Genomic DNA, 26678 nt, shown 5'->3' on the forward strand with positions numbered 1-26678 from the left:
CGTGAAATTAGTCATGCAATCGGTATTTGCAGAAATGTGCTGGCATTTGAGCAAAAGTAGCCTGTTGACGTCAAAATGTAAGGAAAGATTGATGGGTTTGCTAAAAACCAGTGTTACATATTTGAGGAGTTGTTTAAAGATATCACGCCGACCATTTTTTCTGCAGTGGTCTAAAGAACCACAAAAATTATAAATAATATAATACAAACAGTATTGTAAATAAATGTTTTGTTGCACTTTATGGACTAATAAATCCTGTGTAATAAGTTTTTTTTAAATAAAAATCCTGATATCTTAATAAAAATCCTATAATCATTCATTTTCGCCATGGCTGAATAATTTCTACATAATTTTCACAATAAAATTGCTGATTGATTCGTGTTGCGTAGTGTTTTAGTAAATGGGACAAGGGTGACTGTAGTAAAATATTCATTCGATTGTTTTAAAATGAGCATTGAACACCACCAGCTTTTTAAAATTCGCAGCATCTTGGCCAGTTCTCGAATCCAATTAGGTTCCCCCGACCTGGTCGAAGGAATGGTGCCATTTTAACTGGCCACCGACACCCCAGCCCCCTTCCCACAAACCAATTTGGCCAAAGTGGTCGCGATCAACTGGGCTCGGTTAATTTTGAGTACGCTTGGTCAACCGAACATCGGCAGTGACAAAACTGGGTCAAGTAGGTAGCGATGGAATCGTTTCGCAAGATTACTCTCCGGGTTTATATCGCAAAAATACAACGGAAATCGCAATAGCGCACGCGAAGAGTATTTGGCTTTATATTTATTAAATAAATAAATTTTAGGAAACGACTTTCAGGCTTTGAAGCTTTTAAGAAAAGACTTCTGAATTTTGATGTTGTAGTAGATGCCATTTTTAAGCAAAACAGAAAGCTGCAAGGTATAGAATATGATTTTTTCCGTAATTTTCTTGTTGCTTTCTGTGTGCTTTATTCATTTCAGTAGGCTCTATTAGAAAAATGTCATTGTAATTCCATCAACAAATTCGTCTACAACTTTCAAACTTTTCCTCATTCCAGTGTTGTCTTAAGGACCATTTGGGTAGTGTCCAATATGCAGTTTAGTATCGAAAATGACTAAAAAAATGTTTGCCAAGGTATCTCAATTACCTATTCTACATTTTCCGTGTATTCCATATTTCGAGATAACATTCTCGACGTCGCACGATCTTCTGATATTACAACAACGCGAACCAAAAGTAGTACTCGAACCTTGTGCCACGAAAACGAAACTTCAGTCTGCGAGGCGAGAAAGCTTCAATATCTTTTGTCACGAGCAATTTCCACTTTTCGTCTTGCTTCGAAACTTGGCAACACCCTGCAGCTGTAGAACAGAGAGGGAAACGTCTTATAGGTACAATGAAATAATCTCCACGAGCTCTTCTCCTGAACAGCCACCTATTAAATACACAATAACTAATTCCTACTCTTTAACAAATTCACAACCACACCCAAGTTCAACTACAAACCACGCACACTATAAAACATCCCCTCCTACTCGATCTTCCATTCGCTCCTATCTACCTACCGCAAAAATATTCCTTACTTTATTCTTTGCCTGCGCAACCCGCGTCGCGTAAAAGTAAACCACCCCTACGAAGCAACAAGTAACGAAGACACGAAGCCTGCTCGCCAGCCAAGAAACTAAAGGCAGAATCGATTCACGCGTATAACAGTTTCGAGTGTCAGAGACGATCGAAAATTCGGAGCACCAATTATGTATACGCACGTCGATACGCCGCGGCGCCACGATCACGAGCGTTCGCCCCCTGTATCCGCTACAAAATCATCGGATTACAATGGCTGAATGTATCGTAATTACATAGCGTATTCACAAGCGGAATGGGTGACAGGTCGAGGCGCGGGGAAAGGTGGCCGAACGTTGGATGTAGAGTAGGTCGTCTTAACAGCCCCAGAGACACGGCTGGCACATAGAATAATAGGGTATGCCGGCGTCCTGGGTTAGTCCCTGTTAGCAAGACCGAAGGTGCACAATGTATGCAAACACCCTGGCGCCCTGGGATTCCGTGGAAATGCTCGAATTACTGCGCCCCCGTCCGACGGGGCGCGCCCTCTCCGCCTTGTCAAGGTGGTTTTGCGACTCCCCTCGAAACTAATGGAGTCGCGGCCATCTGTTTTTCTTAACACTTAAAGGGCCGCCCGCAATTTCTCACAACTCCGCTCCAACGGGGGCGATTCTTTCGCCCCGGCGAGGGGAAACAAATCAGCATTACCGAGAGAAGATCCGTTCATTGAATATAATGCTGAATTCTTTATCATCCGAATGGTGTATTACGAGGTCGTGGGAAAGTTTATTCGCTTTGTTGAATCGACGCGTGTATTAGAAGTTGAATCGTTTAAGTGAAATTGTACTTACTTGAACAGACGCGGCGTTAGCTGGATTCGGTTCTTGACAGTAGACGACGGTTTTCGGTTGATTATACAGTAGTATGTAACTCTATTGGTGGTTTTAATGTATTCTCGCCCTGGATAGAAAATAAGGAAGCAAAAAACGTTTCGATAATATAAAATGGGTGATGATAGGCTTTAATCTCTTAATGGCCAGTTTATCGTCTGGTTTCAGAGTGTCTGATCTGCGAAATTAAATGTGATACTCGGCAACGCGATATGCTTATTAAATTATGAGTGTATGTAGTTTAATCATTACCGTAAATGATTTACGTAATATTACCCTCCGTTTAAAATTATATTCTGTGCTTCCCAATGTTACAAAATGATCATTTCGAAAGCCACTCCCGTAATTTTTTCAATGGATCTTGTTTGATTTTCAAGAATTAACATACAGTAATTGTTGCTCCTTTTTCGGGAGCTTCATTCTTCTTCGATAATTTTATTACGCTCTTATTATCACATTTTTTATTGCTATTGCTGTAACATTGGGTGGTTTACGGGAATATTAAAGTTGTTCTTTTCAATAGAATGTAACCATTTTCATTTGGCGTTTCCTCTGCCGTAAACTTTTCAGTCTCCACTTTTTGCAAAGAAAATTAACTTCAATAATTTCTTGCTAGTAGAATGAGAAAATAGTCGAACGCTTAGGTGTCAAGTTATCAATGGTCAAAACATTCCATTGTTGATACGAACACCTCTACCCAATACTAAAAGCAAAATTCGTGCGAAATAAAACGCGAAATAAATAACACAAATGACAAATTAAATTTAATCAAAACTGTATTATAATACACAAAGAAAATATCAGATTGGCGTTTAAATATCGCTAACAAATATTATACCGAACATTTATTCAAATAATGCATCCAATGCGTCCAGGATGAACGAAAACTGGGAAAATGGAAGTCATTAGCTTTCGCAATTAAAATAAAAGAACACTGACAAATTAGTAAAATAAATCTTCATCAGAAGTTAATACTATTTCAAAAAAGAGTATTATGATACGTCGATGTTAAATAAATGAGAATATTACGTTGCTGAATAATTACTTTTCGAGTTTGGCAAACGAAGTTTTTTTCACCTATCACGAACCAATTAATATCGTCACTTTTTTGTAACGAGTGAATTGTAACGAGAGAATGATATTTACCTGTTACGTCTATTCAAATAAGGGTTTAATTGAAATTTTTTAAATCCAATAAACCCTGTCAGTCAATGGGCAAAGTGCCACAAAAATGGTGAATAAATTGGCTATCGAATATTTATACCATTCGACGCATTCACACTGAATCGCCGTTTAATTATTTTGAACCAAAGAACCATTGACGTCAAATTCAAATAGGCATGTATTGCACTTAATAATAAAATGCTTAATCTCCCTCGAAACATTGCCATCAAATCCCCTTTTGCTAACTCGATTCACACCGACTGAAATCTGAAAACCAAAGTCGAAAAGGACTTATTCACCAACCCAACGGATCCTATTCAAACGAAAGATTAGTCGTGTCGCTTACACTCTACGTCGTGCAGAACCGAAAATCCCCCGTATCCTCATAGAAACGAGCTCGCTCACCGCACGTTCAACGGTCGAATAAAACTTTCATGGGACTTTCACTGTCGTGGATGCACACAGTGTGCCGCACTAAGATTTCCTTCACGTTCGAAATGGGGGATCGCGAGACGGGATGGTCAATGCGATCGACGGATCGAATTCGGCTCACGTGCGACCGAAATTTCGGCTCCTCGTTCGGTTACGGTTCTCCTCGTCTCTTAATAGAGCGGAGTCGGTAAAAGGTTCGGGGCGTGTGCGGCGGGGGGAGGACAAAGAGGCAAGGCTCGTTTCTGTAAAACAGATGAAACGTATTCTCTTTATTTCGTATGCCATCGAGTATTTATCTTACGTGACCGAACATATCTCCCTCTCCGACTTAACGTGACTCTTAGCGAATGAAACTCGGACATCGGTGACGACTATCCACTAGGGCTGGCTGCCTCCTTCTATTTACAATAGATCTTTGTACAAAAACTAATCTCATATAAACAGTAAAACACACGTGTACCGTGCCAGGTGTCTGTGAACGGGAACGGGAACGGAGCAGATCGGTATACGTAGGTATCTACGCCCGCACGTCGAGCTTCGTTAATTCGGCGACGTAGCTCCGTCAAATTGCCAGCTATTTGCTCTATCTTGCCGAACCTTTCTCGTATCTCGTTCGCCGGTGAACGTGGCCAGACTCTGTTATAAAAATCGCCCGGGTAAAAAAAGAGCGGACAATCGAACGGAATCCTTATTCATTCGATACACTTCGTTAACCGCCGAGTATCCCACTCCCACTCGAGCCGTCGACGTTTCATTAACCCTGCGAGCAAACCAGCTTACACCCACCGTGTCCAATCTCGTTCGTTCCCGCGAAAGGAAGCCGTCGATTAGACACGGATCCGCGTTCCCGTCACGACGACCTGGTTCCATCGTCTTCTTCGTCGACTTTTGTACAGCGAACGTTCGCCGCGTTCCGCGAAGCCACTGGCGCGCTTCAACGTCGACCGCAAGGAAGACGGGGCTCGATTCGCCAGAATCCGACGACTCCGTCGCTGACGCGCTGGGACGCCGTCGGCGTGACAGCCCCGGCTGGCAATTAAGCACGCCGATGCGAACGCTCTCGAGCAGGCGTTCTCGAATTTTCACGGACGAGACTTGTCTCTCGAGTTTATATACAACTCTCCTGTATTCGATTCGAGCGCGTCACCACTTCCGGCTGATGGAACTTGCCCTGTGCAGAGACCGAGGAGGTGACTGGCCTCTGCGGCATCGACGAGATCCCCTTGCCCGACCTCTGCAGACTGTAGTAGACCTGGAATCAGTTCAGCTCGTGTCTCGTCTTCTGTCGAAACTTTCACTCCTGGAACGTTAATCCTGCACAGGCTGGCCACGGATTTCCGCGGTACAAACGAGTGGGGTAGTTGCGTCGTTAGAGCAAATTGATAGAATCGATAGATGTAGATTGCTATTCGTCCTAGACACCTTTAAACCTTAATTAGAGAGTAGTTTTTAGACGTGGTCGTACTCGTTTGATTTTCAGTTGGTGAATACACATTTTCAGGCTTATGCTTCTGATTTAATAACGTTCGGTATAAGACCGCTCAGGCGTCTGTTTGTTAATATTGTTAATTTGTCACGTGACAGTGGCACAGCTTGTAATAAAGTGTGAAGAAACGTGGGTAAATATTTTGGTTAGATCAAGAAGCAGAAATAATTCAGTGATACTAAGTACAGTGAAGTGCAAGTGTGAGAAACTGAATGAAATGTAGAAGGCAATAAGAAATACAACATAGATATTGGATAAGACAGTAGACTAGTATAGTTACTAAGAGGGCCAAAGTGTACAATTATGACATAAATGTCTATTTATGTGACGTACACCTAGGTGCTGTAAGTTTCGCTGACTTTTTACAAAGTTTCCTAAAGGGACGACTTTGAATATAAAATTATTGGAAATAATTATGCAATTACGATGCTAAAATGGCTGTCAAGTTCAAGTGTCCTGCTGCGAAAGGAGAAAGCGCGCAGCACCTAAACCTAACTGGTTTATGACGTTCAGAAAGAAAATTAATTATTTTCACTAACGCCGTTTGAAAGATGTAAACATTTGCCGGAATTTAAATTACGTTGTGAATTAATTACGTTAAGGTAATTACGTTAAGAGAGCAGGACGCTGAATGTCAGATATTACGAAAGGTAGGTCTGTTTTAGTAACGCGTTCCTAAGGATAAACCTGCCTCTCTAAAGATGTTTTCCTAGAGTTAATTAAGTTTTTACACCTCTGCAGTCAAATTAAAATCTCCTTTCACGATGGTCAACATCGTATTATGAAGATATTTCAAATTGCACTCAGAACTGAAAATCCCCGTTTCTTGAACATAAAAAAAAATGGAGAAGAGTTTTTATAAGAATTATTAAAATAGAGAGAAATGCAACCTGCCGAGGGAGCAAATTGCATGAAATCTTTCACGCTTAAAGAACCGAATCGCGATTCTGGTAGATGTCTCATTTTTACAGAAACAGGACAAACGTAAATAACAAACTCATCTTTTATTACCCCATTTTGTATCGTCTGCCACGATTTGTCATCGTCTGCTTATATTCAAGATATAAAATGAGCGACAGATTACTAAAAGTGCTACGGTTTATTAAGTTGAACATTCAACGCCAACTATTTTGAACTTCAACACAAAAATTCAACCGTTTCCTTTCTCCCACACATCTCTGCCATCAAAGGGAAAAATGAACCTCGAGACGAGATCTATCAACAAGATACCCGGCAAAAACTCACTCGGATTTGAACTCACAGTAAACCGCGGAAAACACGAAAGGCAGATAGTTGAAATGCAGATGCCCCGATACTTGTGAAAATTGCAAATTCGGGGTCGGATTAATAATGGAACAGCCCAGCGAGCAAGCGCGACGACGAGAGCAGTAATCGAAAAACCGCGAAATTCGCGTGATCCCCGGGTAAAACAACAACCGCGGGACGAAAACATCGACAAACGAATATTGGGTCAGTTAATTAACAGCGTCGGGGGTGGGGTCCGATTGGGTATTAAAATTATTCAGACACTTAATGGAACGCGACCAGCGTCGAAGGGAAACGGGAGCCAAGCTCGAGACGGGGAGTTACGCACATCGAGACTGCCTCCCCTCCTTCTTCCGTTGAATTATCGAGAAAACTTGGACGTAATTAAACTCGCGGAAGCGCAGATAACCTAAGGCTTCGCTAAACCGGAAAAGTTAAAGTGGAAGACTGCCGCATATTAAAGCGCGCGATCCCTCTTCTCTCGGGCCCCCTCTCGTCTTTGAAACTTCGAATATTTAAAACAACCCCGCCGATGTAGTCACGAGAGATCGTGGACGGTGAAGTCGTGCCAACGAGACGGTCGATTGTATTACTTCCCATCGGGGCAAAATAAAAGAGAGCGCGATCCCCCTGCTGAATATTGTATCACGCTTTATCGATCGCTCGTTCGGTGATTCGTCGCGGTGCCCCGCCACCCCCACGACGCCGCCAACGCGCTTCTTCGGCAAAGGGGAGCGTCAATTGCCTCTCGTTAATTATACGGCGTTCAACTAAATATACTTTATTCGATATCAAGCGGAAAAAAAACACGGCCCGATTTAATCCACGGGCCGTAATGAGTTTACGAGGCTAATTATCGTATTGATTTGCACACCCGTGGGGACGATCGACGAACCCTGTCTCTGGCACAACGGCTATCCAGATTTGCGAACGGTTTTGACGGTTCGGTGGAATGAATGTGGCAGATGATGGAGAGATTTGAATATAAGGTGAATGTCCCAATTTCTGCTCATGTCCCCATTTCTGATCATTTCGTATTTTTCTTATTATTATATGCGTTACGTTTGTACTATAGTTGCAACAGAATAATTCTAAATTATTTAAACATTTACAAATTACTAATAGTTAAACATCTTGAAATATCTTTCTTAAATAGTTTTTCAATTGGTTGATTTATTATTAAAGAATTAATCAATTATTCTGCAAATTTTGATCACAAACAAATTTTTTACACCTTCTTTATGACGAGTAACCTCTTAAATGAGCCGAAATTGGGACATTCACCTTACCTTCTTTTTACAGTACATACTTCGTGTTTATGACTGTGACGTGTGTGATTATTAAGGGGGAATCCTATTTTATAGGCTAAAAACATAGCAAAATTTAGGAATTTTTTTTTAAGACACTGGCACTTCGATTCATCTGAAATTTGGACCATGCTTTCATGCATCCTTGAAGAAGTTGCAGTTTTGTTTTATTCATTTTTAATAATAAATATAGGAGTTATTCATCACGTCGCGCAAAACTCATCGTCCGCTGGTGTGCATGATATTTACCTTCCAGATAATCTGAAACAGAAACATGAAACGGCGTTTTACTTTGTAAATATGTAGCTTCAATCTGATGAACCAGAATACCGCTAAGTTATATACTTTTTTTTACATAAGAAAATTGGCGGAAAATTGGATCGCAAAAATTAAAGGTTCAGACCTTTCAGTGTGAAAATTCTCCGCACCGCTCAATAAATTTTTTTGTTTTTTGCTGGTTCATCAATTGCAAGCTACATATGTATAAAATAAAACGCCGTTTCATTTTTTGTTTCAAATTACCTGGTAGATAAATATCATGCACGCCAACGGACGACGAATTTTGCGTCTAGTGATGATCGATCATGCATAACTACTATATTTATGGTTAAAAATTAATATAAAAAAACCTGCAGCTTCTTCAAAGACGCATCAAAACATGTTCCAAATTTCAGAGGAATCGAATCGCTGGATTCTTAATAAAAAAACCTAAATTTTGCAATGTTTTTAGACCAAAGAATAAGATTCCCCTCTTAAACATTAGACTTTGAAAGATCGTAGTGTGTAAGTGTTTAAAGATCACAGGATTTTTATGGAAATGCAAACAAGTTGTAGCCCTTCAAATCGTCTGTTCATCTGATTGCTCTCATGGCAACAATTTATCAAAGTTGTTCAGTTACTAATCGGGGCTCGATAATATCCAGCAAAACTTACATTTTGGTTGTTACGCTGATTGTACGCGTCCATCGCCATTTGCTTGAAGTCCGCCATGGTGGGTGGATGGCTGTACGTGTTCGACTGGGATACGTGGTTCTGGGGGTAATTTATGGTTGTCGTTGGCAAGCAGTCGGCCAGAATCGGGTCCGGGGGTAGATCAAGACCGTGCTGGACGATGGGCCTTTTCTCTGGTGAGATCGCGTCGTCCGTCACCCGATCCTTCTTTCTCCGTTGCGGAGGTGTCTTGTATATCGGCGTGTACGTTAGGGGTCTTCTCTCTGGGAACAGATTCGACGAAGCCATGCAACGTTCCCTGTCCGCTAAGCAGATTAATCGATTATATCTAGAGAAGAGCGGTCTCCTTGCGTGGAAGATAGAGCGGACACTTGTAACACGTGAGATTCGTTTAATATTTCCAGCGCAGGGTTGTACACTTTGATTCGAATCGGGGAACACCTTCGCTGACCAATGGACGAGGGACCTGCAGCTTTTCTACTTCTGAAGGGAGGAACGATTCTATTCGAGAGATAAAATTATTTCGATACAAACGTGGGAGCTTCGAGATAACTGAAACTTACAGAAATAAAATAAACTACGACAACAACCCAATAAGTTACTAACGCCACAAGCAAATCCCCTCGCAAACACTTCATTTAACTACATGCTTCCTACCCCCAACAAAGGACAACACTCCACTCTCATTACCTAAGTACTTACCGAAACAAAAGGATTCAAAGATTCACATATAACATAATGGCTTTCCCATACAGGACAATTGACTGACTTACGATTATTACGTTCCATTCCCTACCACTTTCTAACTCCTTCGAATCAACTCTGTCCCGGCCCAGTGGATAAACCTGCCGCGCCAGTCGTGGCGCACAAAGGTTCCCCGCGCGAAAGGGCCCCAAAACGATAGAATCACGCAAGGCTGCACCAGGCGACGCCCACACGCGCGCTGTCCTTTACGATCCCGTTCCGTCACGTAGGCCGTAATTTGGCGCGCGTCGCGAACAATCGGAAACCCGTAGGACTCACCATACTCGTTGGGTATGATGTCCGGATCGATGTCATCGACCGCCTGCTTGGTCTGGGGGTGCACCGGGGTGGTTGCACCTGCATTAGGTGGCTCGCACACGATGGGAGCGTGCTTTGGACTTCCGGGCCGGCCGTTCGAGTGCTTCCGGTAGAGCGCCGCCAGGATCCCAGCTACGGCCAGGGCCAAAAGGGTGGCTGTTGCCGCCAGGCCCAGCAGCAACGGGCTCAGCATCGATGCGTCCGTGGCGCCTGTCATGGGAGCAATGCAAAATGCTCGATCAGCCGGAACTTCTATCGGGCTACCTATCTGCTCTCCCTTCCTATGTTTTGTCGCCCCCTCCCGCAACCCGATTATTGTGGCCAAGTATATTTTTACCTGGGCAACCCACTCCGCCCACTCTAACATCGACCATTTCGTGTCAGGGATATGGCCGGATTTTGTCAGCCGACGCTGCTAAATTTATTGCCCACTAAAGGCATTGTCTCGGTTAGGGACTCTTCACGTTAGACACTTCTGGGGTATAAAAATCATATTTGGGGTATGCTTGCTTGGTGGAAAGGGACGGGAAGGGTGAAGATGGAGGAATATAGTTATTATATTAGCTAGCCAGAATTTGGTACTTGTTATTGAGAGGTTCGGTGGCTGTGTGCTTGCTGAAAGGGGTGGGATTTCATAGCTATGTGGGGAGATGAAGAATAAGAGGAGCACTTTGTGTGTGGTGTCATGTTGACGTATGGAGGAGGTACAGTGGCGGACGAAAGAAAATTTACAACTTTTAAAATCGCATAAATTTTTTAGAACTGGTCCAAACGACATGAGCTTTTTTTTAAGAAGCTCGAAGGATTAGTTTGCTAAGTGACGTGTTTCGTCGTTTTGACAAAAAAAATGCTATTGATCAGAATAGCAGAAGAATAGTAAATGTTGTTTTTAATTTTCTTTTGTGAGTCAGTACTACAGTACTTTATTCGTTCTTTTATTTATTCTAGACCAACACCACTTGTATAGGCATTTTTGGTGGAGCTAGTAGATACAGTCCGTCAATGGTCAGACGAGCCAGTTTCGAATTACATACGGATGTACAGTTTCATTCATCGATCTATATCTGGTTTCACAATTTGTACTAAAACTACAATTCTATTTTCTTTCAAAATAAGTTGTTAAATTAATGCAAAGCAGTGAAATTTTGGTTTGTTCGGCTTCCTCATTTTAAACTTGGAATTTCAACACAAAATCAGCGGCGCGAAAGCCTATAAGTATACACATTCCAGTGAACTATATGATGAACTTTTACTGTCGATAAACATTATTACTCGCAGATCCCGGATTTCTCAATTAAACGTTTAGAACGAAATTCCTGACTGCTTCGTATTCAGTAAGCAATCTTAGACCACAGAAGAAGGAAAGTATGCAATATGAACATACTTCGTCTAGTATTCGTTTACTGAATTTGAATAAATTAAAAACAATGTTATGTGCGCCACAAACTCGCTGCATATTTTCAGCTTTGTTCCACCACTGAGTTAAACGATGCTCCATATGTGATCCACGTTACATGGGAAATTGCACACAGGAATTATTCCATTTAATATCAGCTAAAATTACACTACGACATACAGCCTACATTGCATAAATCGTCCTTAACTCGTCGTAATTAAAATAAGAAACCCAAAGCACCTCGTATTTATACACCATTCTATTCTCTCCCTTACGATCCAAAATTCACCCCCTTCACTTATTGATACTCGCGATTCCATTCACTATACAGAACCACACGAGGACACCTACACGCAGCATCAATAAATTACAATTAGAACCAGCGTTGAATAGCCCTGAATGTCCACTAATACATCAATAATTCCCCACAGAAATACAGCTGAACTCCATCTCCCTCGTACAAACCTCCCTCCCCAAACCCACCCACCAAAGTCCAAAATCAACTGCGCCTACGCCAAGAATTCTCCACCCTCCCCCTCGACAAACCCACCCTTCCCGAACCGTCCCCGAATCTGCACGTGGATTCGTTTCCCGCCACGTCGCTGTCCCCCTTCTACGCGCGTCTCATTCAACCGGGACCGCGCAAGGGGGCATCGGTGTCGGCCAGGTCAGCTTAATAAGCAGAACGATAATTAACGAAGGTACGTCAATTACGCCGCTATTACGGTTCACCCCGATGCATATAATTAGATGAACGTTCTTGCATCGACCCCTCTGAGTGTGCACCGTGTGTCGGTGGCCAGCGACAGGAGGGGGCGACGCGTTGGCTGTCTGAGCACGCGGGGGCGTGCGTGTGCCCGCGTGGAAGCGTGTGCACGCGCCGCTGCGGGGGGGGGGGGGGCTTTGAATCGTAAATCAGCCGTTAGGAGCCGCAGTCGCTTTGGGCTTTAATCGGGGTAAAGCCAGTCGCGCCGATGTTACGCGTTGTAAATTTCGTCCAGCGCGTAAGCGTTGTAAATTATTAACGCAGTGCCCCCTTCTGCGGCTTCGCTTTCAAACGCCACCCCCCCGAACATCCCGAGCCGATTTTTGACGCGAGCTAGCCGCCGTTCGACGTCACGAGGGGGGCGCACGCGGATCGCTAATTGGCGTCCGCGCGAACAGGTTTGTTTGACATGTATTAATAAGGTCGGGTGGGTGTCCATACGCTGGCCCGTCCGTTGGCAATTGCGCGGATTATACGGTCGCTATTAATTGGCCATTTCTTTGCGGGGCATCGGTCGTAATGTGTTTGACGGATGACTCGCGATTGGGTCTGGTGAGCTGCAGCGACGGCTTTCAGAGTGGGTTGGTAGGATAAACTGGTAGAGTTTTATGAAAATTTGTGTTTTGAACAAGCAAGTACAATAGTATCGGAATTAGTAGGGCAAAGTTTTTAAAACGGTGTCGAACGAATCATTCCACACTGAAATTCGGTGACCGAATTCGGTAAGTTTTTGGGATTGATGCCCGGAATTTCGATGAAACTGAAATGTGATGCAGTTCATACGAAATTAGTGGAGGCTTCAGTTATCAATTTGCTGGTTTCGCATTTCATGATTTCAAATCCTGCAATATTTGCACAGTGACTTTTTGTTTAATGACGATTAAGTTCGACGCAGAATGCTCTTTTTGTTTACACTGTGAAAAATATAATTGTTGAATTATTTAATTAGCAGGTGAATTGGTGAGTGCTCGAGGAATATAATTCAAAAAATTGTTGAAGGGCTGCGTTCCATAAACATTCTGGCTTTATTGCTGCGCCTGATTGACCGCAGGTTTAGTTTCACAGCCGCTTCCCTCTCATTTCCATGGAAATTTTGCATTCATTGCGCCTTTTTGTTCGTCAAGCACGTCTGAAATTGCATGAAATAAAGCCGATAAATTCGCAAGATATCTAAATGGAAGCAGCATCAACGAAAAATACCAGTAATAACCCTGCTAATCGCTCTGAGTCGCTGTGCTTACTTAATAAAAACCTACGACGAAAGCGATTTAATCTTAATCCTGCCAACTTGACGCGAGTGTCAAACTTTAGTCAAGAATCTAAGATTTACAGTTAGAGCTGTCTATAAATGACAAAATTTTCTTCCAAATTTACAAAATTAATATCATAACTGTGATGAGTTTGAAACGCAAATACATTAATTGGAGGGAGTACATAACAGAAAGCAGAGTATAATTCTGTTAAGCAGATCACATTCACGAGCCCCCGAAACTGTTTCCCAGGAACTAAAGTTCCCGCTGCAATTCACCTTATTTTTTAAACTCACCCATCAAACACTCGAAAATTCCCAGATCGCTAATCATCGCCCGGCTTCAATCCAATTTCCATCTTCAGAGCGCGTTGCTTCGAGTCGATTAATCCTCCACCTTCTCTCGCCCCTTCAGGGTTCGGCTCTAACAGGTTTGCTTAATACCACGCTCCAGAATTCGCGCGTGCCGGACGTTTAAATTTTAAGTGCGAGCCACCGTTTATGTCCTCGACGTGTCGCTTCCCCGTTTTAATGCCCGTTTGGAAAAACGAAGCCGCGGAAAGTGCACGAATCCCTTGCTCTCCCATAGAAACGGCGCGGCGCCCGAAGCAAAGCCGCGCGGAACAGTTGAAACAGACGTTTCCCATTGGAACAGCATTACGATCCCGGAAAAAGTAATTAGCGACGAGGCGAGGTGAATTTGCAAACGAAGTGGCGAGGGAAGAGAAGGAGGCCAGCGAGCGAAATAAATTTTTGCCCGCGTGTGGGGCGAATTGCTTCCGCGTCGACCCGCCATTCCACCCCAACCCTCCTCCCGATTAATCGCGATTCGAACGTTTTGTATTCTTAACGAGGCTGCAGGGAAAGCAGGGAATTATTGTCGACGGGAATTCCGCGACAGGGCCGAAAAGGGACTGCCGCTATACCGAACATTCACGCGGCAACACACCGCGGAATTGAATTAAACAACGGAGGAATAGAAGCACGGGAACGGTCTCTTTCACCGTTGCCTATTGCATTTACATTTTCTCCGTAACTCCATTTAATTTGGCACGCCCGCCCGCCGCTGTAATTCAATTGTATAATGGGAGGGGAATATGGACGGTCCCCCGCAAATATTGTCATCGTCGCTGAAAAATCGCGGTTTCAATTGTCTCTCGTCTCGCATCGCGACGCTGGGAGCAACCGGGACTGTACTACGAATTCATACTTGCTATTGCGTAATGTGTTTCATTAATGAAGGCTGAGGTGCTTCTTCAAATAGAGCCGGTGTCTTCGTAATCCAAGTGCAGGGGAATGTTTCGTTGAGATTTGAATTTATAAATTAGGGATAGGTACTAAAGAAGTACGGAGAAGGGTTTTTATTTTGCAAGGGTTAATAAAATCATGATGCGTGGTTTTTTACGCTGCAGCCATATTTTTTTTTTTTAAATAGGAGGAGCTAGTTTATTGGTATAATGAATATAGGTCATTTTAAGAGGAGTGATCGTGTGCGATCATTATTTCGCGAATCTCATTTCAGCTGCACCAATATCTCTCTTTCATTGAACTGTTATCGAGTTAAGCCAGTCATTTCAACTCCAAACCTTAATGCAACCACGCCCGTGCAAATTTCGTTTACCTAATTAATTTCATTAGCTTTTTAAATCTGCCCAGCAGGCGGTCCTGCTCTAAATGAGCTTTAATTGGAACGTGCTAGGAGAGTGTTTAATTTGAAATCGGAATCGAATTAGGAGCTCACAAAATTTGCATAAAGTAAGGCAGAACACAATTAATCTGCTCCCTCAAAGCAATCAAATTTCATAGCTGCACGATGGAAATTGAGGTCAGCAATGTACTTAGCTCAAATATAAAATTCAAAAAGATTGGATATCTGCAGACGTGTGGCTGTCGTCTGAACCAGCGTAATGAAAAAATATCGAGAAACACATAAATGGGAACGTCTGAATAAATTGTTCTCAACTTTAGCAAAAAGATAATTATGGTTTCGTTGACCGTAGCAATTCAATTTTGCAAATATTTGCAAAATTCTAGTTCGAACGATAAAGTAACGTTTACTGAGTATGCCTGATATATTTGAAGTGGATCGGACTTTTGGTTTTTTGGCAATCAGGTCTGGCATCCGAAAAGATATTGCTCTCTTCACGATTAAAAGGTGATAGAATAATATACTTCTTTCATTTTCTAATTCCCGAAAATTTAATTTTTTTCAGCCTTCGCACTATGAAGACCAGTTAAATCCACGTTTAAAAATCGAAGGCAATTTTGAGTGGGTGTTCAGGGACCATTCATGATACTCGTTAAAGTTTCATTAGATTTCGTTTGCGAGCAGAAAGTGTACGCAATTTGAACTCTACCTTGCGCATCGACTAGTCGTGTGCGGCATAAACGAACCAGGAGCTCAGCTGCGAAAGGAATAAAGATATCGATACACCGTTTCTGTCGTCATCTGTGAAATTACTTCTGTCTCTAATGATTAGTTTTTCTGTATAGGATTCATAATCAGGAACGTATAAAAGTATGCGATGTACATTTATATTTTTTTGCAAAGGAACTACACAGAGTACTGAACACAGCTATTAATGCAACTCTGCAGGTACTGCTTGGCCTTTCGTGCAGAACTGTAGACACTCAACAGTTTCCGATATATTTGGCAATAAAAATCGTGTTTACAGAGGAAAATGTATGACCATTCTTTTGTTTTCCTTTCAAACGACATATAAAGCAATTTAAATGCGAAAGGAATGGATATAAAATGCTGTTTATTGTACAAATTGGAATTAAGCGATATGAGAAAGTGGTCTGCTGAAACGGACATTGAACTCGGGATTTCTGGATCACAAAGGGATTGCTTGAACAAAAAAAATTAAAATCGTAAGCACGTATCAAAACCCAGCCTTTTAACCAACTTTTTACCTCAATTAGGCTGAGGAATCCTACCCTATTTGTATTGCGGTTAAAGACCCGCAGGCATGATACAATGGAAACATTCGACAACAAAAATTGTTAAAGTATTATATATTTTATAGTACCAGGTACCTACGAATATATAAAAATATTACAGAAAAGCTACGATTCTTCAGCCTAATTGGGGTAAAAAAAGTTTTTCGGCGAAACGGCTAACTTTATAATTGCATTAGTTTCGTGAATAGTATCGCGAGCATTATTACACCCCACATCATCCACTTTACCATTCCACTTGGGTATTAATCTCGCCCTAGTGGCCAACCAAATCTCGCGTCTCGAATGAAGCCTCGTTCAAGGAAGAATTTAGCAAGGAAACAAACAACCCGTGGACAGCTGTTTACACCGGAACACACCCTGGTATCGGGTGTAATTAAACTTTTTCCGCCGCCAAATTGGTTGCCCGCCGTTTCCATCCCTGTCCTTTGGACTACCATGGCGGCGGGGCACACTCGACAGGAGATTAATCGATCGCCGCGGAAAATGGCAAAAGCGAAATTGCCGTCGGATGACGAAAAAGAGGAGGGAAAAAGATACATATGGCGATTCGGTTATTCGCTCGAAATTTTCGTCGCCGATAAACGCGTGCATTAACGGGAAAGTCGAAGGTCCGACGGCCGGTGCATCGCGGGCAATACAATAACGATTCATCTAAATAGTAATCTCGGCGAATCGGAGAACATTTCGCGCTGCGGTATTCCTGTGCCGGCTGAAGCGAACCTTTGACGGGGAAACGCTTGAGCTTTTAACATTTCTCCATTCACCACCCCCTTTTTTCCCTGTGTTTCATTCGTTTCACTACACAGCTGGTCCAGCGCGCCGTTTGATCTATCGATTCGCGTTCGCGCGCGGCGCGCAGTACGAGCGGCTACTTTGTGCGGAGGGAATGATCTAATTAATCTTGAAAGTCGACGCGTGCGTCGAATCTCATTTCGGAAGCGATCTTTAGTGAAAGTTTGTATAAACTATAGAAACAGGAGATACTCATTCGACCCTCCTATTATTTCTGTATCCTATTTGAATGTAGTCAAATAGAAGAACGTAAATTGGGAAGTAAAGTCCTCGCGAAGTGATGGAAAGAATCAGAAGAATTCGGTATACTGCATATATACATATTTCCATCTAACAAACTGTTATTCCCCGTGTTACCCGCAGCCGTGCAGATCCTAATGCGCGACGAACCCGTAATTGTCTCGCTAGTGTTTGCAAGAAATCACACGGCGGAAATCGCAGCGACGATCCGCCGTTTCCCATCCTCCGGTGCAATCTAAACGAGCTTCAAGTTGCACGGCAGAACAGGATCGTAAGACTGGCGTGTCTCAACTGTTCCCACCGGTGGGCGGAACACACTCAGCCCAGGCTTAAATACGTTCCCTGGACTGTTTGCGCTGGTGCTCCCATGAGCTTCGCTAGCTAGCTGCCGTCCCATTACTAATTGTGGCAGAAACAGAAGCAAATAATGAAGCAACGACAGGAGCAGGCAACGCCACGTCAACTGCTGCCAAATATTGATATACCCGGCTGCTACGTTCCAGCAATGACGGGCGAAGTTAGTGACGGTAACAAGTGATACAGCAGTGAACCGCCTTTTATGCTGCAAATAACAGGCTAAACATACGAGAAATTCTTAGCACAGACGTCGCGTGTCCGACGTCGGCGGTGCGTACCGCTGTGTTTCCCTTGCCCGCCGCGTACAGTCCCTTAAGTTACAATTAGGAAACAACTTTCTACTGTGTTCCTTAAGGAATCATCTGATGTCATCTACAATGCATATCTTTCGCAAAACAAATGTGTTATTTTAAAGCTTAGGATGTTGATAAAAATTGAAAAAGAAATTCTTTATTATCGACAATAACGACTGCCTACTGCCTTACTTATTTAGTACCGTTAAGTGGAGAAGCCCGTATAAACAGCTTATTTTTGTATAAATTTTTAAGAATTTTTTGCAAAGATACCAATGCGCTAATCCGTTCGCAACTTTAAGGGTACTTTATTTAACATTATAACAAGTAAAAAAAATTACAACAGTAAAATTATAATAAATACAAAAGAAACAGAGCAGTATCTGATTATAGCATCTCTGGTAGTTATGTGAAACAGACCAATAATTTTTTTTTCAATTTATGTGCCAATTGTAGTAATATAAAAAATTGCATATATTAAGAATGGCAGAATTTCAAACAATTTGGTGTGATTTTCGCCAAAAAGTCGTGTTCTATTTGTTTAAATAACAGTGGTTAAAATTAATAATTTGGTTAAATCTTGTGGTTCATATACTGAGGAATATTATAAACTGAAAGTGTGCAAAATTTGAAGTTGATTAATCAAATAGTTTTTGCATCATCTCCGGCGCCAATTTTGAAAAAGTGGTTTCGAGAAAAATGTGTTTAAAAACCTTTTTTTTAGATATGCTCCTCGCTTGGAGGCGCGCTGACTCGCGCTATAGTATCGCTGCGGAGTTGAACTTCTGCCTATAACTTTGAGAATATATTTTCGAAACGTTTTAGAAGCGCTTTATGGAAATTTTTTTTTTCTATTTTTCCTTCAATTTATACGGTTTTCTCCCCTTAATAACAGCAGCGGTATAGCTTCGCATGGAGCTGAAGGAAAATCGGTGAATCAACGGTTGCCTTTTGCAGTGTTTTTGGAAAAATGGTTCTCTGCCCTGTGGAGCATCTATATGTATAATGATTAATGAATTCATGAGTGGAGTGCAGGAGGCACGCGTCATCGATTTGGGTCAAATTCTGCGTTTAGAGTGTGAACACTGCGTGGAATAACGAATTAAATGCGTAGCGTGCACTATCGAAAATTTCAGAGAAAATTGAGGTATTAAAGTATTTTTTGGGCGTTTTTTAGCCATCAAAGTTTTCGTTTTAATATTCCCTTGGTATGATTGGTAAAGGTTCGGACTTTTAGGTGGGTTCTGAATCACTGAACACACTTTCTGATGGAAAATGCGTGCGTATGTATTGATCACCATGCAAATTACAGAACCGAAAACTAATCCCTACCTTACAGTAAAAAATCCTGCACGTCGAAGAAGTAAAATAATATTTCTGCATTCATGTTTGACACAGAAAGCTCGAGCCCCTTTACTCCACCGAACGAGGTACTTGTCACACGCAAGCGGTCATCATCAGTAGGATCATTCCGTTATTCAGGAGTGCATTGATCTCTACAGGTATTAATTAGTCCGTCATCGAATCAACGACGTCGTTCTATCACGTTTGTGCGCCGCGTGGTATTTCCTCTTATAACGTAGCCGAATATTTGAAGCACAGCCTCGGGGCTCTCCGTAACGATCCCTCTAACAGACACTTGTTATCATTCGAAGCGAAATACCTGATTGGATAGGTTTCTAGCTTTGGCTGTATAGATTTTATTGAATTCCATTCCACGTACAGAAATACCAAAAAAAAAAAAAAAAATATCATAGAGACACCGCCGCCGACAACGCGTTCTAGAATCAATTATCAATTAAATCCATAAACGTTCCTCCGTTTCTCAATTGTAAAAATAAAAATAAAATGTGTTTGGATAAAGCCCCGCTGAACTTTTCCACTTAGCAATTTTCGAAACTACATTGCAGTTCGGGACACAACTGGATGGAGTTCGTTATTCCTCCCCATCAGAGGCTGTGCTGCATTCCTCAGAACGTTACTTACGGTCCCCGATTGAACGTGAAGCACGCACAGTGGCTGCATGCACCGGCAAGCAGTCATTTTTCTCTCTGGCAGCGTGTTTTGATTCGCGGAGCGTGGCATCCCCGAACGCGTCTGCCACGGTGGCGCATAGAAATTCCGTTTCAGGAGGAGTGTTGACAGATAGCTTGGGCGACAGTTGGCAGCTGTCAGCTCGCTAGACGGGCTGCATAATGATTTCAAGTGCATGCACTCGCGACGTTCCTACGGAGGCCCCTGTGAATGGGCTGTCCGCGAGTTTTGTTTCAGCACCAGCGCCGTCTCTGCATTGTTTATGCAAGCGGAACAAAGTGCATGGTCAACACGACGTTACGACGTCGGAGAGCGCCTTAAGTGCATTCAAATTCCGTTCTGAAGAAGTTGCACTCATAAAGGGACGAGGACGCTATTCACTTAAAATCCCCGACCATTTTCAACGTTATTTACCGTTGCTCTCCGTTTACCTTAAGCCGATGGAACTTGAACGGATAAATCGACGAGTTAGCGCAGCAGACGTTACTTCTTGCGGGCTCGGCATCTGTTACTGGCAATTCCATTCACTATTTGCTCATTAGATTCTCGATATTTGCTCCGGAGTGTCTTAATGACAAATCAACAGCAGAGGAGTGGTGTCTCTTTCATGTACCCTAATTCTGTTTGTTAATTATTTAAATCGTTATGTTGGGTAATGCGTTGGGAGTCCTTAATTAAGAGTTCGTGCGCTTAAAGACCTTTGATAAATGCAAGCTCGATCCTATCTCGATGAAGTAACAATCTTTTCTTGCTGTAGGTGCACGATCGAGCTGGTTCCCGTTTTCTTCTTCATCCCTCGTTCACCCTTTACGAGGATAAAGATCGATTCAAGTAAAGGGAGAAGGAAAACAACACGACGTCTGCTAAAGGATACTCCCTGGTTCTTGCATGGAGTTTCGAAGTCGTTGAGTTTGAACTGGAACTTTTCTGCGTTTTGAGCCGGCCGAAAGCGAGCCGGATCGCGCGCGCGCGTGGCGGCCTTACGGCAGCCGAGACAATTCGTCCTAAATCGAAGCAATCTCGCGAAAACCCGAAACCAATTTCGAAAGGATTGCATTCTAAAACCATCCGCGTGCTAGCTTCGGGCCAAACAACCAACCGCCGCGCATACGATCGAGACGTCGATCCGATTGAACGCCGAAACTTGTCGAGGAGTTGGTGGTCGAAGTCGATACCGTGCTAAGTCAAGAAGGGAAAACAACCCCGGAAGGTATACGATCCCTTCTTTTGTTTTCTTAGCTGCTTGCCCTGCAATCCAAAGCTCCCGAGTCTTCGATTCTTTTCCTCGTTTGTCCTTTCACTAGTTGCGCCGTGTATCGTGTATGTATGAGGATTGCGGCATCGAATCGAGTGTATCGAAGGGGAGTGGTGAAATATTGAATGGAAATGTTAAAGCTTTGCGGATGGGAAGGATCGCGCTTCAAATTTGGGAATGTTCAAGCTTCAAAATTTGGGAATATTCAAGCTTCAAATTTGGGAATGATTAAACACCAAATTTTGAAATAATTAAGCTTCAAATTTGGGAATATACAAGCTTCAAATTTGGGAATATTCAAGCTTGAAATTTGGGAATGATTAAACATCAAATTTTGAAAGAATTAAGCTTCAAATTTGGGAATGTACAAGCTTCAAATTTGGGAATGCTCAAGATTCGAATTTTGGAATATTCAAGCTTCAAAATTTGGGAATATTCAAGCTTCAAAATTTGGGAATATTCAAGCTTCAAATCGGGGAATGCTCAAGCTTCGAATTTGGGAATATTGAAGCTCAGAATTTGGGAATATTTAAGCTTAAAAATTTAGAAATATTCATGCTTCATTTTAGGAATGCTCAAGCTTCAACTTTGGGAATAAAATTCTAGTTATTGTTGATGAATATATTGGCCAATTTGGACCACGTATTAATATATATAAATATACTATATTTTATAGCGATAACGCACATATTACTATATGCCTACAGTTAAAATAAGAGTAATAATAAATAATATAAACGTCTCAGAAATGTTTCGAAATATGGATTATCAAATATGAATAAATGCGACGGAGTGAAATATTTATAGTACCACTAAATGTAACGTCAATCACATTACCAACCATGTATCCGCAAGCTGTCGTGAAAAATCAATTACATTAAGAAAAGTCGAGGTACGTTTTGTACATTAACAAACTTCTATCTCGCGTTTCGCCACAACTTTTCAAACTCCGTGCGAGGCATATTTTGTAACTCTTAGAAAATTGAATTGGACGATAGCCTCGGAGGATGCGCGTCCCTGGCAAGTAATTCTGTTTAATTTTTAAACGATTAAAAGTTGCATGTAGCTCGAGATGAGCTGGAAAAAAAGTGAAAGTCTTCCCTCTGAAATTCAGAAACTTCTCAACAAATGTTTCTTCTCCCTACAGTATTAGAGCAACCCACCGAACTTTTCGGGGGTTCAGAAACTTTATTCTACTTTTCATAGCTACACAATAAGAGCAGTGTCATTCAGAATGATTAAACATACTTAGATACATGAGTAGCACTTGCTTAACTTCTGTCATAAAATTCATTCATCAATTTCATGTTCAAAGACTCCCTAAACATCACCAGCCAATTTCACACGATCCATAAATTCGGACAGCAGAAAATATCAGACGAGAACCAATTACTAAAAGTACTCGTCGAATGAATGATAAATCTGCTACGTCGCGGTTCTCGAGTTCTCGCGGGGCCTCTCCTTGCTTCCTTAGCCCGATATGATACGGAAAAGGGCTGAAAAACGGAAGAAGAATAACTATTTATCACCTCCCTTTCGTTCCCTCATCTCCGATATCTTATACACCCTCCCCGGTCGCGCTTTTTCTGCCAGTTTCCACCATCTTTTCCTCGTCAGCCGCGGATGGCGAGGGGGGCGCGTTTAAAGAAGAGTCACCCTTATTTCTTATTCCACGATCCGCGGCAGGTGGAGCGCGTCTAACAAAGAGCCGAGGATACGTTGCTCCGTCAGGAATAAGGAAAACCTTGGCCCCGTGCTTAATTCTCCTAATGGATTAGCCGGGGGCTCATTCAACGGTCGCCACTACGAAATGGAAAGCCGTGGCAGCGACTGTAATTCTCTTCGCGCTTCGCTCGACACCGATGACAGCAGGGTCTGCTTTCATTCTCCTCGTTCATTTTCTTGCACCGTCGCGTCGCGACCCTTGCGTCGAGTTTCCGTTCTTCTGTCGCCTCCACCCCCCTTTAACGAAAGGAACGCTTCTTCTTTCCCGTCGAAGCCCCGAAACCGTCTTTTACCGCGATCTTGACGAGAAACCGGCTCCTTTCGGATCCACGCGCTCCTGAACACGCGTCGTCCCGCCCTTCGCACACTGAATCGAGATACCTACAGCCACGGGGGGCACGTTCGCCATGACATTTATTCCTCCACCCCGGGAATTACATAGCGAATTGAGTGTTTCTTGCAACTCGATTCAGAGAGAGGGAGATTTTGCGAGGCGGGACGAGCATGCTGGAAAGTTTTTGAAAATCTTCTGGTTTGACGTCTAGGTAACACCTTGGGATTCGTTGTACCGTATGTAGTATTTCTTAGGAACTTTTATGTACACAGTAATTATTAGTTGGGTGCGAGTGGGTGGGTTTTCCTTCGTTTATTGTGGACTTCATTTTTCTGTTGCTGATGCAGAATGCGTGGAAACTATACTTTTTTATTTTATTTCTCTTAAAAGATTGCCACCCTAGTGAACGAGTTTACAGGGAGAAAATGGATGGTAATTACATACTTGGGACGCAGGTACAAAGGAAGACAGACGAAATTGTGTAAACCCTGTTAAGGCAATTGCAAACGAGACATCTCCCTGGCTGGCGATTTGAATATTGAACAAACTCACACACTCCCTGTCTACCTCTATTTCCTCTTAAGCTCGTACTAAAAGCCCCTTAACATACGGAAAGTATTTTGAACACTCTTGCTCATTCGACTATTATTATTATTTTAATTCTGGAAACCAGCGGGTGGAACCCTTTAGTACGCGGAATTCCATATGGTAATATTAAGTTGAATAGCGCAATCATACCTCAAAGCTACGAGATTTGTACTCACCTTCAGCTAAGAACTCGAGCGACACTCCGGTTCGTTTGACGCGTCTTCCATTACGACGGGAACCACCGTGAATATTTCAAAGAATTAACCACTTCGTGAGTGATGCTAGCACGACACTCCTACGATATCCATCGTTCCACTCGTCTCGACGAGAAGTCCCCGGCAAAGATACAAGTGCCTCGCAGAACGGAACCGCTGAATGCGCGAAGAGAGCCGTACAAAGGGCTCTGCGGCGACTTTCTTGGCGAACTGACCTCGATGGCGGTCTGTCGGACACGGACAAAGCAAAGGGGCCGCAAATTGACTCGGATGGCCCACGTCCTTGGAGTAAATCAGCGCCGCGAGCTTACGGTCGTCAAATCAATATTTGCACCTCGCCACCCTCGCACAGAGGGAGGCTGTTGTGCGAAGTCAAACCCGCTGGAATTAGGGAGAAGGAGGGGTCAGAGCGTGGGAGCGTGACGAAGAAAGGAGAAGGGGGCAGCTGGAGGCTCTCTACACGGTTGATCGCCCCGGAAATCGCCGGTAAACTGAATTAACCTGCTGTTGACCCGCGACCGTATGCTGCCAATGACTTTCCATTATGACGCCTGGTGGTGCTTGGGTAAAGTCGATTATAAGCTACTCCCATTGGGACCAAGAGAAACTCGCTGCGTGCAATTCGATAAACATACACGGTCGACGGCTCGATGCTCTGACGCCTCGAGAGCGACGTCTTCGAAGATGCTCTCGAGGGTGTGAAATGATGACACGGGCGATGGAGTCGCCTTTGCACGGCGAACTTCTAGCAGAGCGAGCGAAAAGGTGGAGAAGAATGCGCGATGAACCCGTTTGTTGAGGAAATACGATGAAAACGGGGTAGGCAAACACGCGGGGCGCCATCATCTTCTGCGAGCGCGAGCTTCGCTCTTTGAACGAATTTGAATACACGATGGATTGGGAAGTACGTTTGCACTTTTTTCTTTAAGCTTTTCTTGTGATGTGGACGCGTGTTACGTAGGAGATCTTTATACTGGTGGTGGCAATTGATACCATGCGTGGAAGAAAAAGTGCAATGATCCATTCAAAGAAGGAGATGGGGTCTTCATATTCTTCAATTCAATTTTGTCTATAAAGGGTGAATCACCGAATGATGAATTTCGATTTGGAAAATCACTATTCGTGAATAAAATTTGCCTTTACAGCTGTTTTTGAAAAGAAATGAATTGATAAAGTGGGTTTAAGTTAACATGTAGCCTACTGTAATATTTACTGTGTCTTTACGGTATTGTTAAAAAATTCGTGTTTCTTGAAAAACTAAAGGAAGGTGTTGATGCAGCACTCTGTCGATCTTCAATGTCTTTTTGAACTATTGTGCTTTGTACATGTTTTAGAAACGTTTACATCTGCACCTGCCATCGAAGACAACATCTACTATTTCCACCAGCATAGCAGTTTCACATCCAATCACCAATTGGTTAACAATTCTCGTTAATATCTATTTACTTTCGTTGTATTTTATTCTTTTTTTGCTTACTTTCTATCTTGCCACTATTTATTTTTTTCCTTTATTTTGTTCATTTCTGTGTTTCTACTTTTATGTATTAGCCCTCTGCTGGTTTTCTCTATTATCTATGTACCAAAGTGTTTTCCCGTATATATAAATAAGTAAATAAGTAAATAAAATTCCATAAAAGCGATTTCTTTTTTCCACTCTGGCTATTTTCAAATGGAAGACACGCCAGATCGTTCTACTAGCTTCTCTAACTTTTCCCAAATTTCACGATCTGTTACTACATCTTCTACACTATTCTACTTGCAGAAAATCAATCCAGGCCCATGCCGCTAACCTATCTATCAAAATCTTACTCGCAGAAACGCTCCACGGCCTTCCTCGCCGCACGCCACCACGTGAAACAAATTGAAAAATACAAGGACAAGAAGCAGTGAATCCACCCAATCGATCACTGTAAAACCCCGCGCCAAATTCCAGTGTACCACTGCAAACTGGTACGATTAAACGCGGGGTACCACAAGAAACCACAGCATAACCACTTCTCAAACGTCCCTGCAAAATACATTCCTACACAACGCAAAAATTTCTTACCACAAATGCACGACATTTGTTTCGCGAACACTACTATAGGTACACAATATTTCTTGAATACGGTGTTTAGAGCAAAGCCACGTGAAGTAGGGTAAACTCCACTAATGCTGGCACTGCACTCATTGGCACTCCTGATTAAAAAGCCAAATATTAAGAAGTACAAGCTTAGAAAGTACTTTTTTACAATTTCTTATTTTTCTTTCACTACGACACTGCAATGCCCAGTAGGTAAACTACGCATCTTAAATCTGGCAACACCACAAAGTGGGACCAAGGGGTGAGTTTTAGGTGTTTTCTTAAAATTTTGATAAAGGGGTAGG

General features: G+C 42.6%; 1 protein-coding gene across 3 annotated transcripts in view; it reads right to left on the reverse strand.

The window, feature by feature from the left end:
• Positions 1-4272: 4272 nt before the first annotated feature.
• The window catches only part of LOC143368356 (neural cell adhesion molecule 1), a 165332-nt gene continuing 142926 nt past the window's right edge, over positions 4273-26678 (reverse strand). Inside the window, exons 10-12 of one of the 3 annotated variants that reach the window (XM_076810999.1) lie at positions 10065-10313; positions 9024-9304; positions 4273-5283 (exon numbers count right to left, since the gene is read on the reverse strand). In XM_076810999.1, the coding sequence (XP_076667114.1) occupies positions 5140-5283; positions 9024-9304; positions 10065-10313 (674 nt within the window). In that variant the 3' untranslated portion in view covers positions 4273-5139. Of the gene's footprint in view, positions 5284-9023; positions 9347-10064; positions 10314-26678 lie in introns of all 3 variants that reach the window. The other 2 variants (XM_076810998.1, XM_076811000.1) reach the window with 2 other exon arrangements.

This window comes from Andrena cerasifolii, chromosome 4 (assembly GCF_050908995.1).
Source record: "Andrena cerasifolii isolate SP2316 chromosome 4, iyAndCera1_principal, whole genome shotgun sequence".
Lineage (NCBI taxonomy): Eukaryota > Metazoa > Arthropoda > Insecta > Hymenoptera > Andrenidae > Andrena > Andrena cerasifolii.